Source organism: Dermacentor silvarum, chromosome 1 (genome assembly GCF_013339745.2).
Source record: "Dermacentor silvarum isolate Dsil-2018 chromosome 1, BIME_Dsil_1.4, whole genome shotgun sequence".
NCBI classification, from domain to species: Eukaryota; Metazoa; Arthropoda; class Arachnida; order Ixodida; family Ixodidae; genus Dermacentor; species Dermacentor silvarum.
The window spans coordinates 297018403-297035990 of record NC_051154.1 but is presented as its reverse complement, the minus strand read 5'-3'; the positions used below and the strand labels follow the sequence as shown (position 1 = coordinate 297035990).

The 17588-nt window shown below is 45.3% G+C and overlaps 1 protein-coding gene across 1 annotated transcript in view; it reads left to right on the top strand.

Annotated features, from left to right (window-relative positions):
• The window catches only part of LOC119441801 (uncharacterized), a 58859-nt gene extending 41865 nt beyond the window's left edge, over window positions 1-16994 (top strand). The window contains exons 7-9 of the mRNA XM_049661208.1: window positions 7549-7760; window positions 10279-10473; window positions 16920-16994. Coding sequence (XP_049517165.1) covers window positions 7549-7760; window positions 10279-10473; window positions 16920-16994 — 482 coding nt within the window. The remainder of the gene's footprint in view (window positions 1-7548; window positions 7761-10278; window positions 10474-16919) is intronic.
• The last annotated feature ends 594 nt before the right edge of the window (window positions 16995-17588 follow it).

Below are 17588 nucleotides of genomic sequence, written 5' to 3'. Positions count from 1 at the left end.
TTAATGTCAGCCTCAATGCTAATATAAAATTATAACTGATACACTGGTGCCGTTGCAAGGGAGCTTGGCATGAATTCGCGTCGCTGTGTGGCTTAGAACTCTTCGCTCACTGCACGCGCCAGCTGTAGAAAGCCTGCTGTGACACAATCGCGCATAAGCTGTGCTGTCAGCGCTCGACTTGCTTTCCCACAACACAGATTTGCGCTTTGTCGTGATATGTCGCTACTAAAAAATTCCTATGACAGTGAAGGCAACAGAGCCAATATGTACATTAAAAAAAAGTACGACAAAGTAGGCACAGCTGCTTGTGAACTGACTCCTAATAGTTCTCTCGTCTGCGTTAAATGTGTGTGCGTGTTTTCTTGTGTGTTTGTGTATATTTGTTCCCCTTTTTTTGTATTTTAGATCTTAGTTTTCGCGCTCGCGTTTGTGTTCATGTGTGTGAATATGTGAGTTCTTCCGTGCGTATATGTATTTATTCCTATTTCTATCCTTTTATTTTTGCATTTGTTCTTGTAAGCACGCTGCAGCCACGTCTTTCTTTACAATTCCATTAAATCGTCTCATTCAAAGCACCAAGTCCTGTGAATAGCAGGGCTGGCCTCTTCGATGTCATTAAATTCATTCCCTCTTGCCTACCTTGCCTCCTCAGTCTGTCACCTTGCTTTGTTTTCTCCTACTATTCTGACCTTGCTTCTAGTGCTGTTGCCGCAACGTGATTAACCAACTTGCGCCAAAGAAAGTTCTATCAGCTGTGACAACAGAAACATTTACAGATACAAAATGTTAAACGCAACACGTGGCTTGCACAGTTACTTCGTCTCTTACCCCTGTTAATGTGTTTATGCATCAGTGCATACGGTAGCTTGCCAGAAGTGCACATAAAAAGGTGCCATATTGTGAAACAGCACCTTGCTATGTTGTTGCATTCAGTCTTAATAAACAGATGGTTTTGCTGCCCATCACATGTGGTGGTACACATATATAACATTGTGCAGTGAGGTATCATTTCCTGTCTTGACGCTTTCATCATTACAAATGCAGTTTTCTAGTGAATGGAGTCCAGCAAAGCAGTGCTGTGAGAGCTTATGCAACTTTCACCAGTTATTACTTCGCCAATATCACTGTCTGAATCTGTCCGTCACTTTGTCTACGGCTTGTAATAAACAAAGTGACTCACTAAAACATTCAACTTTACTGAGCACTTTTTCGGTATGTAAATATGACAAAAAATGCTAGCAAAATTAATCACGTTAATAATTGTGCTTGCATTCGCATTACTTGCTCGAGTCAGATTAATAAATTGAAAATTGGCTATGACAACACTTCAATTTTCTGTGCGGACTACTAACAGAGCCATAAAGCATGCTCCGACTTCTGCTATTTCACTATGGGGCGCGTCAAACTCGACGGTGGCTGCCTGAATGAGCATTTTGGACCTCACTAAGCTAATTATGTGTTACATTTGTTCTCTTAATTATTTTACTTGTGTGAGCCAGATAACAAAATAAACAATGCAACCACATCAATGTGCTTTGGCATTCAAGCTGCTGACAGTGGCTGTCAGTTTGGTGTTGTCTGCTGCTATTTCACCACCACTCGCTATGACATGACTGATTTCCAGTGAAGACTGCTAACAGAACCATAAAGCGTGCTCCTAGGCTGCTATTTCACTATGGGGCGCGTCAAACTCGACGGTGGCTGCCAGAATGAGCAGTTTTGGCCTCACTAAACTAATGATGTCTTATATTTGTTCTCTTAATTGCATTACTTGTGTGAGCCAGATAACAAAATAAACACTGCAACCACATGAATGTGCTTTGGCATGCAAGCTGCTGACAGTGGCTGTCAGTTTCGTGTTGTCTGCTGCTATTTCACCACCACTCGCTATGACATGACTGATTTCCAGTGAAGACTGCTAACAGAACCATAAAGCGTGCTCCTAGGCTGCTATTTCACTATGGGGCGCGTCAACTTCGACGGTGGCTTTCATCGTAGGTGATGTTCTTGCTTGTGAGCCACTCCTGTATCTTTTCATTCTTCCAGGCCGTCGTCGGTAATTTCTCTTCTCGCCGGCTGTGGTAAGGTGAATTGTCTAAAACAATGGCGCTACCAGCTGGCAACTTCTGCAGAACGTCATTGAACCAGCCCTCAAAGCGATTGCCGTCCATTTCTTCGTGGTAGTCGCCTGTCTTTTGGCCTATGAATACATCCAAGCAGCCGTCGACGAAACCATCCTCGCTGCCGATGTGCGTCACGATCAGGTGCTGACCTCTCCCAGAAGGTTGTTTTAGACCCGTCGTCAGGCCATTTGCTCGAGCGTAGAGGCGTCCGCGCTTCTGCACCATGGTGTCTGTCCACACGATCAACTGAGTGTGTCCTGCCGTCACCCATGTCTCGTCCAGGTAGAAGATCTTTCGGCCTTCCACCCGGTAGTGCTCCACGTCACGGAGGTAGCGATTCCGCCAATCGGTGATGTCATCCCGGTCGATAAGCAGCGAGTTGTGGCTTCTCTTTTCGTGCTTGAAGCCGTTCTCGGCAAGCAGGCTACGCACAGTACACCGCCTTAGTAATGGGAGTTCCATACGCTCCGAGAACTCGGTAGTTATCTTCTCGACCGTAGGTATCTCGTTGCGGCGAAAGAAATCGTGCGCACATGACCTCTGCGCGCACAACGTGAAGCTGTCAAACTTCGCGTTGCGTCTTCTCTTCTCCGCATTGCGTGGGCGCTTTCGCGAGGGCGTCGTCAGTTTCCCACCCGAAAAAGGCGAAGCTTTAACTTCCTCCCTCACCCTGAACGCAGTCCTTTCGCTGACGACAAACTTGCTCGTGTCCTCCACGCTGCGTTCAGGTTGACTGTTACGCCTGATCAGTGGAAGACTGATCAGTGGAAGATCATGTTGCGTGAATCGCTGTTCAGGATGTGGCCGCTCTCGTTCTTGCCGAGGCTCCTTGGTGGTGTGGTCATCGAGGCGACACAAGGCTTTCCGATGTCACCTCGCTGGGCTCCATGGCGGAAAACTGGCACGGAATGCCGCGCGCGATCTTGCGCGAACTCACGAGATCGCAGGTTCGTAACCACGAAGAAAAAAAATAATTAAAAATAAGCCCAACACATTAAAAAAATAAGCTTGTGCAAACACACAAAAAGTATATATGAATCTTATGCTATTAATCCAGCGACTGCTACGCCCGGTGCCGTCGATCTTGCTCCGTCGCAGACGACGCACAGCGTTGTAGAAGGCACGGAGTTATTTTTCTCTCGCGATCCGGTATGTGCTGTAGTATTTTCGTCATGATAGTTTTACCAAACCACTCGTCAAGATACACAAATCTTATTTATACCGACAAATACGCGTTTTAGAAGCAGTCACAATTTTTTGAGGTGGGACTATTTCTTTAGTCGCGGAGGAATTGGCTGCTGCGCTTCGGTCAACTGGGCGGGGCCTCCTCCTGTCTTCTAAAGTTGTACCCGACTATAGGCGTCTGCTACGAGCCCTTGGGCTCTGGCCGCGTCGTCATCCCTTTGGACTGCCCACAAGTAATCTTCTAGGGCTGAGCTAAGCAGACACCAACGCGCGTGGAGGCTTTCGCTGGAGGCGGTCTCCCCATTGCTACTCGTCAGGCCTTGGCATTCCCACAGCATATGCTCAAGAGTTGCTACTGAGCCGCATGACTTGCATTCTTTTGTCTTGAGTTTATCTGGATATGTTATATTCCACATTACTGGATTACACTATCTCCTCGTTTGTTGCAAACACCCAGGACAAACCACAAAGAAGAGACGAGACAGCGCCAGTGCTTGTGTCGTCTCTTCGTTGTGGTTTCTCATGGGTGTTTTCGCTGAATTTGTTCCACCATAAACTCCTAACTGGTAGAAATATTGTCCTTGTCTCGTCTTCCTTCAGAGCTCTTCAGATAATCAGCGGTCTTCCACTATGAAGACGGATGACCAGCAACGTTGTTGGTTTTATATTTTGTTTTTTGTTTTTTGTTTGGTGGTTGCGATAAATGGTTGAAGAGACAACACATCACTTCATTGCATCCCCGCGCGCCGTATGCTGTATGTGCTAGTGAAAGCGAGCTTAGGCGACTAGATTCACACAAGCTTGCACCATCGGCCGCAGCAGGTTGGGCCGCTGCGCGCTCGGCTTCTAGTCGCTTTCGCATCCATTCGCGCTGTTGAGCGCACCGGCACTCCTTGAAGGCGCACTCTTCCTCTTCGGAGCGAGCGACACGGGTCTTAACCATACCGAGTCCAAGGGGCAAGTGATGACGTCGCTAAGGAAATGGTCATGTCAAGATAGAATCAGACAGCTATTGGTTGGTAGACTATTACGCTTTATAACTGACGTTTCGACATGTCTCGTCATAGACTAGCGTTTGGGCAACCGAGTTCATCGCTCTGGCACGTTGTTCTTTTCTCTTTGGGTCCCACGTACGACAAGGGTATTTCAAGGGTTCGTTACAGGTCCCCGAACCCACAGGGATATGTGCGTTTGATCTTGGACCCTTTCTGCACAATCTCCAGGATCGCCCAAATTTTTTCTAATTGTTGTTCCACGCGCGTTTTGTCCGCGTACGTGATCCACCGGAACTTCGCCCTTAACAGCTTCACTGCAAAAGAAAACGAAAAAAAGAAGAGAGAGAGCGTTGGTGGATAGTCGCATATGGAATCAAAGTAAAGGTCTCGACGAGCCAAGGATGCCAGAGTTAGTCGCAGAGTTAATGAAATTAGCGGTGGGGGGCTAATTAACGCCAATATAGTCGAAAATTAAACCCATTGCAGTATACCGCTGTGAAGGGTGCACCACCGTAGATATAAACATACTGAGGCAAAGCCGCCGTACGGCAATCTTTACGGAAAAGGAGCGAGTTGACTTGGAATAAGCAGGGCTCGCGTGAGACAATGGTGTCCATAAGGTGGGTTCAGCGGTGCTCACAAGGAGCGAGAAGTAGTCGCTCAGTGAAATAAATTAAAGGTACGGGCGTAATTATCGCCAACGTAGTCGAAAATTACCCACATTGCACGATAAATTGCAAGATCTCCGGGATCGGCCCCAATTTTTTTTTATTTTTGTAAAACAAGACATTCCGCCAAGTCTCGATGATAAAGAAGGTAAGGTTGACGTAATTGCGTGTGGAATACGATAGGAACAATATACGAAATAAGTGAATAATGAACCTGAAAAAGGAGGCGGAAACAAAATGAAGAGATATAGTTAACAATTATTCATCGAATCATTTAAACCACTATGTACTTCGAGCTTGGATTCGACACTTGGTTGGTCCTTTATTTTTTATTATATTCCTATGGACACGCCATCTGTACAATAGGCCGGACGAGTGTGCTGGTCTGGGCTGGTTGGTACATCATTAGGACGGGAACTAACAGCGCTAGGATGGGACGGAATGAGTAGACAGACAAGGCACTGAAGTAACAACCAGTGGTTTATTGTTGGGAAAACAGTATTGTGAGCGCTAACTGTGCAGTTCATCATCGTCTTCATGTGTATATACCCATCCTCATAATCATCATCATTTTGTCGGGTTGGTGTTCGTGGGCTGTCTCGCGCTGTGTGACAATAGAAGAGCTCTGCCTTCGTCCCGGGCGTCGTCTCACAATATATACAATACACAGGTTCAGCGCAGAAGGCCAGACAAACAGTTTTTGCGCCGGGAAAGGAATGAAATCATCACATCACGCGCGCCGTCATAGCAGGTTATGTTTTTAACAAGTAGTTAATCTCGCAGCTATGCAGAGAAACAGAGGGTACGCTGACGCAGGAGCTTCCGTAGTTTCCGTGCGATTGAATGCAAAACGCTTCCCAAATCTCGAGTGCTTTTTAATCTTTATACCTACCTAGTATTGTGCAATCTTCATGCCGCATTCTTTACAGTGCTGGCCTGAATGGCTGGGTACACACCCCTTCATTGCGTACGCATGCTCTCTCAGCCAAGTTTGGTACATTGGCCAAACAGGCCGATGTTTCAATTACTGTTTACCCCTGTGGTTTCTATGACAACCACAAGTACGCCTAACAGAGGCCCTATGGTGGTTGATATTGTTATTATTTGACGAAGAATATGCAGAAAGAACACACATTTACAGTAATGGATCTGTCTCAGCCACCAGCTTCACAAGCGCTGTTGACTCCGACCAGTAAGGCCAGGATGGCAAGCTCAAACTGTCCTACAAAAAGACCTCTACAGTAGAACTTGCCGCCCCTACGTGCTAGGGTTAATTACATCGTGCAAGCACAGCCTCGAAAGCCGGTTGTTTCTTTTTACTTGAAGGCCGCCATTCAGAGTATGCAATCAGCCTTACGACGCCAGAACCATGACCAACTAGTGTTTGATACTAGCGAAGTTATCCATCAATCCCTCCCGAAGGGACATGGTATCATCTTCCAATGGCCGCCGGGGCATTGTGGCATCATCGGTAACGACCTTGCTGATGATGCCGCCTGGTCAGCTCATAAAAGAACGTATACAGTTCTCATACCCTTGTAAAGAACAGACGCTTCAAGGCGTCTTCGTTTACTTGCTCAAACCAAGCCTCAAACTTTATGTAACACTCCGATTGTCTCGAACCGACGTCTACACTGGTTTCATCCTACAGTGAAGCTGCTGATTTTATCACACTTCTCCCGCCGTGGTGCAACTTTACTGTTCTTGTCCTTTTCGGAATGTCAGACGCACATATCTGACTCAAGCAACTGTAAAAAGACGATCGAGCACGTAATGTGTTTTTGTGATGGTTGTGACATTGAACGCAGCGTTCTTCTGAGTGTGTTTAACCTAATAGATGACAGGTCATTATCACACTTTTGTGTCGTTGCCCCACGCGTCACAGGCTAGAAGGTAGCGCGAGCATTGCAACAGTTCATGAAAGTGACTGGCCTCAGTGACCGATTGTAAGCGTGAAGTGATGGACAACCACACGTGTTCGTACTGATAGTTTTCTTCCCTACCTCTCCTTTTTGTTTCTTGTCATCCCTTTTCCCCCTTGCCCCCGCGTAGGGTAGCAAACAGGACGCGCGTCTGGTTGACCTCCCTACCTTTCCTTTCTTCTTTTCCTCCTCCTCTTCCTTGTGAACACAATAATCGTTAGTGTCCCGGCTAAAAAACTTGTTTGGGTGGGATTGCGTAGAAATCACAATGTCGAATTTATCTCAACAGTACTAATCAGCAGCTATGCTTTCTCGTCATTTTCAAAGCCGTTACTTAGTGCGTTGATGTAATCTAATGAGCACGATGCCGCGCATTCAATTCCCGGTCGCAGTCGCTGTGCTTTGATGATGGGCGGAATCTAAATCACTCATTTGCCAGGCTTTGCGCATACGTTTTTAAACTCGGTGATGTGAGTGTATCCTAAGCCACGAACTTCGCAGTATCTTTCGTATATATGTTGGGTTGGTCTGAGGCTTGGTGTGTGCGTCGAATGGTGGCGATATACCTGTCTTTCATATAATTTTCCTCACTTTGGTAAACGTTTATGGCATGTCGACACAGAACGAATACATGCCTTTCAATTCTTACTTCCAGTTGGCTGCAACATCGACGAAAAGAGTGTTGAATTGTTCAGCGGCTGGCTCTCTACCAATCGACGGCTGCACTCGCTGGAGGTGTCGTATTCCTACCGCGGCAGAGAACGTTTCGCTCAAGCACTGGCCGAGTCAATGCATCGCAACTTTACACTGACGTTCATAGCTCTGTATGCGGCTGACGGACCGTACTATGAACACCTCTGTAACCTGGTGAGTGTACAGTTCACACGCCCATGTGTGTACCCTGTTTTCTGCGAAATGACTTCAGTCAATGATAGGAGGTCTCCCTGGCAGTTTCTTACTCTGGGACCTCCTGATACTGTATATAATATGTAAGCCCGTTTTTTTTTTTTTTGTACATGCAATAAACAATAAACAATGTGAGATAAGGATGGAGTGGCGCGTGTGGTGCGGGTTAGCGTGCCGTTGATACATTTTATTGCGAAAGCCATTTTATGGACACTCCAAGAGGATTTCTGCCCTCGGCGTCGCCGTCGCCGTGAGGTTCCGTATGAAGTCCAAGGGCGATGAAATCGTTGCCGCGCGCTGTCTGCTGTATGTGCTCGTGAAAGCACGCGAGGGCCACGCGCTTTCAAGGGGAGCAAACGCGCGGCAGAGAGCAAACGCGACGTCTTCCGTGGCGCGAAAGGCCTTGGGGGGATGGAAAGGAGGGAGGGTAGGCGACGTTTAGCTGCGACACCTAATGCCTATCTTGTGACCGGGCGCAAGGGGAACTGGAATCTCGCAGGCAAAAGGAGGAAAGCGGAAGGGAGCGCCGGAGGGAGGGCGTTCGGCTTCTGCTTTGCGAGCAACTTGTACGTTGCGCGACGGCGAGCGGTCGCGCGCATCGTATCTTGAATGCGATCTGCAACACGGCTTTGTATGCGCTGTGCCTTTCGGCGCTCAGTTTCGGTTGAAGCGATAGACCACACGAACCTTCGCTCGCTGCTGCTGGCGCGCTCACTCACGCCAGCATTTCCACAGCGGTTGTGTGCAGTCATCAAGTGTGATCTATTCATGTTTGCTTGTGCGCGCTAACATCATGCTTGTTAATTCAGTTAGTAAGCGAATGTATTCAAGTTTATACAGCTGCTAAAACTACTATCCTTACTCCACATAGCTCTCTACTAATTTGCTATCGCAATTGATGCTTTGCCTTTCGGGTGAAACTGCGACATTTTTTTTATCATAGCCTAGCTGTGCTTTATCAACCTTTCAGCATGAGTGTGAAATGACATTGGTTTCCACACTGAGCGTGAATTAAAAGCCAGTTAATGTAAGTATTACATACAATTCTCTATTTGATTGTTTTTCTTCGTAGCCTACGGATTTGATTTGATAGTGTTATTCAGTTACTATATTTTGTCATTTTTCATGTTAAAATTTTGCTGTAGCTTCCTTTCAGTGGCCAATATTCCTAGCTTTAGAAGACACTGAAACTGAGAAGAGGGCTTTGCTCTTGTTGGCGAAAGAAGGAACTGATGCGCTAGACATAATAGGACCGACGAGGGGACGTAAACATACCAGCCTAATAAGTAGCACACACTATGGCAGCCTTAACATGTTTTCTGAGTACGCTTTACGATTATTTTTGCAATGACAAAGTAATGTTTTGATACTGGTTTCATGTTCTGTAAAAGTACCACGAACAGAAAGTTTGCTTATTCTAACCATGTGATCATGAGGTTCTTTGCAGGAAGAAAATGCAAAGCAGGCTTGGCGATTGCGAAATATGATAAAGCATGGCGCACGTGTACTCTTCGAGAGTAACGGCTTATAGTAAATAATTTTAATTATGTCGAACCAAATCATTGCAATTATGGGCGAAATGAAAAATCTGCGTTTCACTATACTGCGACCTAATTGGCGTCATATTGCGATTGAGCCTTCAGATGGTACTTGGATAACAATGATTACAATGGGGTCTTGACCCTACATAATATTGAGAAGTGCAAAATTGACACGGACAAAACACACACAGTAGTTGGAAAGCCCCATGCTAATACAAACAAGTGAATAGAGTGGGAGCAAAAATTTGCTTTCTTTCCTCTCTCAAAAGCAGGAGCAAACGAATGAAAATTCAGCGATTCCTGCCAGAGCGTAACCGTCGTCGAAGGCGATTTCTGCAGGTGACGTTATCAAAAAAATTTTGCAGCGCCACCATTGTTTGCGATCAAGGCAATCAGTTTGCATTAGCCATACACTACCTTAACTTACCTGGTCTCACAGCGGGAAATTCTTAGGGAACAAAGTTTTTCGTGAAGTATTATACGTAATAATTTACTGTTTAATTACCTTGGACCTACTATGTCCAAGGCATCAGAACATGTTCATGTGGGTTTTTGCGCGGGTAACTCAGTCCGCGTTGAATACCTGACCACGAAGTCAAGATATGATTTTGAAGTCGAGGACCCGACCTGAACTTCAGTAATGAAGTGAGGGCGATGGCGGCCTTAGAATGTTGAAGTGCGGTCTCCTGAATGCACCTCAACATTGGATGAGATTGAGCGAGATTGTGAAATCTGATAAGGTGTTGAAGGCAAAGAAACAAATTATGTTGCCAAGCAACAATTTAAATCACCCACCTAATTTTGATGACTTCAAACACACATTCACATGAAATCTAGCTACAATTTCTGATCTTTTAGGGCATGCGCAGGGACCTGAAGACCTAAAGACTGCAATGGTTTTAGTATGGACTATCGCTTGACTTTTTTTTCCGCCGCAGACCTGGCGCAACCAAGGACTTCTGCACTGTGCAGCCGGATTTGTTCTAGGCTGCACTCAGATGCGTGCAGCGAAAGCCTATGGTCTGCTTGCACGGCACCCGCTGCTTCTAGAGACAGTCCAAAAAAGCCGTACCCTCAGCAAGCGTGAGCTAAGGGCGAAGTTTTGCACCGCCGAGAATTTCCGGCGCAGGGAGGTAAGTGCAAGCCAATAGAACAGTATTTACTCGAATGGGGACCGATACTTCACCCTAAAAAGTAATGACGAAAGTCGGGGTTTGGCTTAGGTTAGCCCGCAACTCCCAGACACTACCGATGGCCAAAATTTCGATGCCATAATGTGGAAAAAGATGTTTCTTTCACCAGCACACAAAGGAAAGCGAGAATGTACAACACAGCGCATATAATAAACGAGACTTTGGTTTAGGCTAGTTGGCTCATTCTGAAAGTATAGCCATCACCATACAGCCGAAGCAGGTCGAAAACGTTCGAGGCGTCGCCCGGAACAAGTTAAGACGCCTGTCTATTTCGACATGCCTTCGACACGTCTACTTCACTTAGTGAGGCAGAGAATAGGGTCGCGGTGGCATGGGACGGGATTCCGGCCGATCTGATAATGCGAGCATTCCGCAATCGCAACATCTCGGCAACGCTGCACGTTCTTTTCCAAGTAGAATGCCTTTACTTTCGGCTTACATTCTAAGAATGCTTTTACTTTGTCGACGTTTCAAATTTTCGGGGTCGGCCTGGAATCGAGGGGTACTAGATGTGAATAAATATTGAAATGTACGGACACAGACAACGCGAGAAATTTACCTCCACTCGCGTACCAGATATGCTCTGTATCTAATAACCATACGCTCTAGGTTTACTAGAGGCTGTTCAAGTAAAAAAAAATTGCTTGCCTTTGATATGATCGAAAGACGACCAGATGCAAGAAAAGTCGTACGACACTACACTACATAAGAGATGGGAAGTCGAGGGTAAAGACAATCGATATTTTTGTTTACAGCTGTGGCTCTCGGGTACGTTCAGCAAATTGTGATCCAAAAGAGTGAGTCTCTCAGTTAATATATATCATCACGTTATATTGTGTAATTCGCGTCGCCTATGTTTCCAGGTGCATATGCTCCTCTCAATTTTAAAAACCAGCCTTATATGTTCACGTGTACAAATAACTTCGTCGTAACAGTTCGAAAGTACACGAACGCCAGAAAAATGTCCGCAGACATCACTTCGAGAAGACGGTACTTGTCCTACAAGAATCAAATACGAGATGCGGAATGTCGCGTAGCACACTTGCTACAATTAGCTTGAGGTCATCTCTCCCTATTTCAATGGAGGTGAATGAAATATCACCCACCAACCGTGCTTTTGGTGCACAATAAAGAAACCCAGGTGGTTACACTTAATGCGGACTCCCCCACTACGGCCTGCCTCATAATGTTATCGTGGTTCTGTCTTTTTAAATGTTTTTCTCTTTCTCCCTAATGAAACGCCATGTGTTTGTCGAAATCAATGCATATAATAATCTAACAATAATTTTCGGCATAGCCGACTGTCGACGTTGGACCGGATGATGGCATGCATATTAATATTAGATGTCTATTAGCTCTGTTCCTCAGGAAAGATATCTGATGTAACCTATTTCACGGGACCTCTGCTGAAACCGAAGAGGCCTAAGGTTATGATTTGTGAAAATGGTGGCACAAACCTGGTTGAATATATCTCTGCTCGCCACAGCAGTATACTCTCTAAAGCTAGAGCGCAGTTCATTGGAAGATGGAGGCTAGAAGCAACTAGCAGTGGCAGAGCAAGGAATGTCGCTAAAGTCAACGTTTCGACAAGAGGACTTCTTCGTCATGGCAACAATGCAGTGTTGCTAACCTCAAAAAAATAATTCGCCTTGTCGAAACATTGGCTTCAGCGACATTTCTGGTTCTAGCACTGTTAATCATTGTACACTCCGGTCTCTCAAAGCACAATTAACAATTCATTGAATAATACTACATCAACCGACACACCTTAGCGATTAGCAATAGCTTACTAATTTCTTCAGCATTGCAGTTTTGTGGTTGGGTAACATAGATTTAGCACATTTCTCGTCTTTTTGCTTGTATGACATCTAAGATGAGTGCAATTCCACGAGAGATTGCTTTTGCCATTTACCTGGGGAGTGTCACAAAAATTATCCTCGACCCGATTGTTTCGCTAACACGCCGCAGTGGCTATGCGGCTATGGTGTTGCGCTGCTAATCTTGAGATCGCGGGATAAATCTCGACCGCGGTGGCCGCATTTCCATGGGACGAAGTGCAAAAACGGCCGTGTCCCTTGCATGATGATTTATTGGCATCCCATTTGAAACAGGGCGGCGACAAAGAGTCCCCTAGCCTGCTTGATTTAATCAGGTTAATCAATTTGTCTAGCATTTTTGTATGTCTCTCATTAATCTTTTTTCAAAATTTACCTTGTACCGATACCGATGATATTAAAATATCAGGTCGTATCAATCTTTTCCCTGCCTTTTTTTTAACCAGTACTCTAATCGTATCTTGCTTATCTCTACGGCTAATCTCTTGATGTTTCCTTCCACAATAAACCCACGCGCTTCAGGAAGTTGTACGTTACCTTCGGTTCTCGCTGGGTGAATCCCGTCGCATTCCATTAGAATGTGCTGGGTGGTCTCTGGATCTTTACTGCAGCATGCACATGCCTCATCTAGTTCCGAATATTTGCTCCGGTACGTTTTGTTCCTTAGGCAACCAGCTCGAGCCTGAATTTGGGGGCCCGTTAGAGATCCCCTGGCGGTCAAAATTATTCCGGAGTCGCCCACTACGGCGTGCCTCATCATCAAATTGTGGTTTCGTCACGTAAAACCCCGGAATCCATCCAATTGTCTCGCTGTACGCGAAAACAATTTCGCGGTGCTTTGCAAGAGATATAAACTGCAATACGAGAATCTGTAGATGACACAGCATGACTGTTTCTTTATAAGATACGCATGTCATTTGGAAGCGGACGTAAATAATGAAATTCCGTGTACATGTAGACGGTCTTACAACACTACAACATAAAAAAAATCGTAGCTATTGCACTCTGTGAATGTGGGCTACCAGCGGAGTGGTTCTTCGGCATTACGCACTACTAACACCTAAATATTCCTCTGACCTGCACATCACGTGATATGACATCAACTACGTCATCACTCCCCTTCCGACCGGTCGTGCAGCAGCGCGCTGCTTCCAGCACTCCTCTCGTCATGAAGCAGGTGTGTCGCGATATCGCACGCAGTTCTGCGAAGAAAGAAACTCTCAGCAGCATTGTTTCCTCTTGCTTTTGACTGTTTTCAAAGCAGACATAGCATAGAGTATTGATATATAAATTAGACAGAAATGTGACGTGGAAATATGGCAGTAAAAGTTAGTTTATTCAAAATTTCCACACCAAATAAATACCACTAGGTAATAGCTCTAAAAAACAAATACATAAAAAAGGAAATGACAATTACAAGTGATACAGGAGCATTTTATTTTGCAGCAACGGTTCTCAGTTTCCGCGCTTTTGCAAGAGCTTTTGCATCAGCTTTAGCAACAGCAGCAGTGTCGTTCCTGTCTATGCAATTATTATTTAGAATAACATTAGTTGCACATTTTATTAACAGATTTATCCCCAAACTGGTTCGCGTCCGTTTGCCAAGGTGACCACTTGCTCAAATTCTGGCAGGCTGTCCTTCAAAAGATGTTTAACAATACCTCTGTGATTTCGTGTCTGCGAAAAGCACGCGGCACTTCTTTAAGGCTGCAGAAGCTTTGTAACCAAATTCAGTATGAAATAACGACAGTCACAACACACGCGTTGGGGAATTTCAGACCACCTCGATTTAGACTTGCTGTTAAACAATTGAAGTCACCATCGCACTTAGTATATTAACTGTAAGCAACAGGGTTCTCTTGACAGTAGTTGAACTTTCATGTTTTCACAATATAATGCGCGCAAAACCCTCCAACATAAGCAAAAACAGCGATGCGTGTGCTTAAGCTGTCAAGGTCCTCAGGCTTTACAGAAATTATGAAGTCGTGTTAACGGGTGGCTGTTGCTGATTGCGGAACCTCAATTTTAATGGGTAAATCACTACTCAATACAGGAAGAGTATTTTGAAGTTGAATCCTGCCTTCATTTTGATAGAGCTTTCTAATGCTAATGTGGTAATGACCACCTGCCATTTGTCTGTACTAACTGAATCTATTTTCCAGGTCATCTGTTTGCAGTTTACCGTGCAGGACATAATAAAACCGAGCTCACCAAGACAGTACTTGATGAATTCAAAATAGTGCATATGCGGAATGCCTTAGGGCAGTGAGTTTCTCTTAGAAGAATGCCATTGTCATGCTTGTACCATTCCCACACATCTAACCAAGTGACGACGGCATCAGGAAACTGCTGCTTATGGTAACCATTCGGGCAAGAAAATGGCTCTGAGTACACATCTCTGTGGTAATAACCCGTATGTGCTGTCTTAACATTAAAAATCTTCCACCAGTGAAGAATTGCCCTGATCAAGCTTGCAGTTTCTTTGGTATGCCATAAAGCCTGAAAGTTGCAGTGGGTTTACAGAGCCTCGGCCACAAAAAAAAAAAAAACATTTGTTGAACTAACTTAAAATTTGCCTTTCGAGGTTGCTCGGGTTTAAGGAATTTGAAGAAAGACGATAGCTGTTCTTCAAAGGCTCAGGAGACTCTAGCTTGTGCAGCTTCCGAATATCTTTGAATGATGCCCACTGTATAAAGTCAGGATGGACGGCATTGTTTGTGAGATAACACATTGAAAAATAAAAGTTTGTCCCGGAATTTTTTTTTGATTTAGCCAATTGTTCCTGATACATTTCAACTGGTGTACAGAATCCACAACATAAAACATAGGCCGTGTTGCATCAGCTGGGTTTGGATAAACGATGCTCTGCTTTGGCGGGTCTGAAAACATACCGAGATCCTTGCGATTGATTGAATTGTTGTCGGAAACTACTGCTAAAGTTTTTCTATAGACCAATGATCACGTTTTTCAAGATAGCATAAAGAGACTGAGCATTCACTGTTCGTGCAGGCAGAATGTGCACGACCTCACGAAAAGAACTTGGCATGCTTTGCAGCATACAGACATATGCAGTTGTAGCGGCTTCTTCACTGCTTGCTGCTTCTCCGGAAATTTTTCCGCCTTTAAAATTGAAGAAAGGCTGGATGTGAATTCATTAACCACAAGCACCATGGCACTTTTATGCGGCTGCAAGTGTTTAAATCTGATTTATGTACCTGAGGAAGTTTGCACTCGCTGATTCAGTGTCAGGTGATAGCTGAAATGAGGAGCAGACATTTCGTACTGTACTTGGATGCGGCATGGCAAAAAAACCTGATCCTCTCAAAAACTTGTATGCATGAGGAGATATGGTATGCAGTATACAAGCAACCACCATGGTTTTGGGGGAATACAGCAACCGCTGCTTTCCAAGCAACGCCACTTGTTCTCATAAGAACCAAATGATTTACTTGCTGTCCATGGCATCTTGCTCAAGTTCAAGAAGGCTAGTGACATCAGCAAGACTTTCCATGCAGCACTTGTCATCGATAATGCTCTGTAATCTATACAAAATGTCAATCAGGACATTCACATTTCAAAATTTTTCCTGGTACGACGTAGTCAGCCATGCGACTTAATCTCTTGACATGAAAACATGCACTAATATTCCGGTCACTGAAAACAGTAATGCATGATTTGCAAAACCAGCATGCTCTCATTGACAATATTGAAAAAAAAGTTAGTTGGGACGGTGAAGGGCTGTCCACTCATTTCCCACAGATAAGTCCTCCAAGCATTCCCTAAGTTGAGGAAGCGACGAAAAACGTTTGGCTTTTTCATCGCGATAGGAAGCTGTAGATTATGCGATGGCACGAGCAAGGTAAGCCACTTCTCGGAGCATTTTTTTCGTTCCCGGGCCTTCTGCAGGCGCGGTCATGGAGGACTGCTGGTGTCAGCGTGGTGTAAGCATGGTGTCATGCTTCGGCAACTAGGAAGGACATCCTGGGAACACTGCAGGAATAGATCCCGAACGCAGGCGTGGCACTTTCAAAGGAACCTCTAGCACTCTCCCTGTAGTATGATCCGTGTAGGACGACTTGTTCTCGAGGCATGACTCGGTAAAATGCAACGCGCACACCTGCATACCAACAGCAGGTGTGTCAATAAAGCGCGTCAATAAAGCTCGCAATGCATATTAAATATTGTAGAAGCTTGTCGCTAAATGTAAGGATGATTACGCCATGAACTAGAATTGTGATACGATGATCACGATCAATTTGCTCTCACCTTATTGTTTTCCGTCGGGAAGAAATCTTTTCTAGGAATAGCGCGGAGCCACTTCCTTCAACTTCGTCCTTCGGGAACGAAAATACTTGAACTTTCTTCCCGTTATTGTAATTACTTGAACACGCCGGCACGCAGCACTTGGTAGACGGGCCCTGATCGGACGGGCGGTGGTGACGTCAGAGTGGAGGGCGCAGGCCTGAAGAATATTTAGGTGTTGGCACTACACGCAGCCCCCACACACCAGCGCACGCAACATACTAACTGCCTATTCTGTTCTTTGCGCAGGCGCTGATGTGCAGCAGGTATCTTGTTAGCAACCACCTGCCACACCAAATGATGAATGCGCGCTACGGCCACTAGCGCTCCCTCAGCGCAGCCAAACCGAGCAGCTGGCTGAGTCGTGGGATGGTGTAGATCTCAAAACTGCATCATGTTCTCGCTTCGGGACATATCTAACGTTTCCAAAAACCATCAAATCGATCTCGACCACAGTCTCTCACACTCCGAACTACTGAATCTGAAATGTTTGTCCAAAAAGTGCCTCTGAAATTTCGCATACGTATCCTTGTGTTCGTCCAATTTACTGGCTTACAACATGCGTCGCTTAGACGCATTCTCCGCTTCACGGCACCCGTCTTCCCGTCGAGCGCCCCACTTACGGGCAGTTTGTCGGGCACGATGTTCACTGCTGCTCGCCGCCTGTTTCCTAGCTTTCCTCTTGCTACGTCAGGTGTCAGCACACGCCTTTCTGGTTTGCTTTGCCTCCTCATAGAGGGTGCGGGACTTAGACGCACCGACATTGAAAAATCTATGGGAGGGTCGATATAAAAAGGGTTTAATAACCAAATAACCTAATTTTATCAAATGAGTCACTCAGTCGAATCTGCGACTCATAAATATAAGTAACGGTTGTGCTACCTATAAATAATTCGCGATTATTTACATCAGAGGATA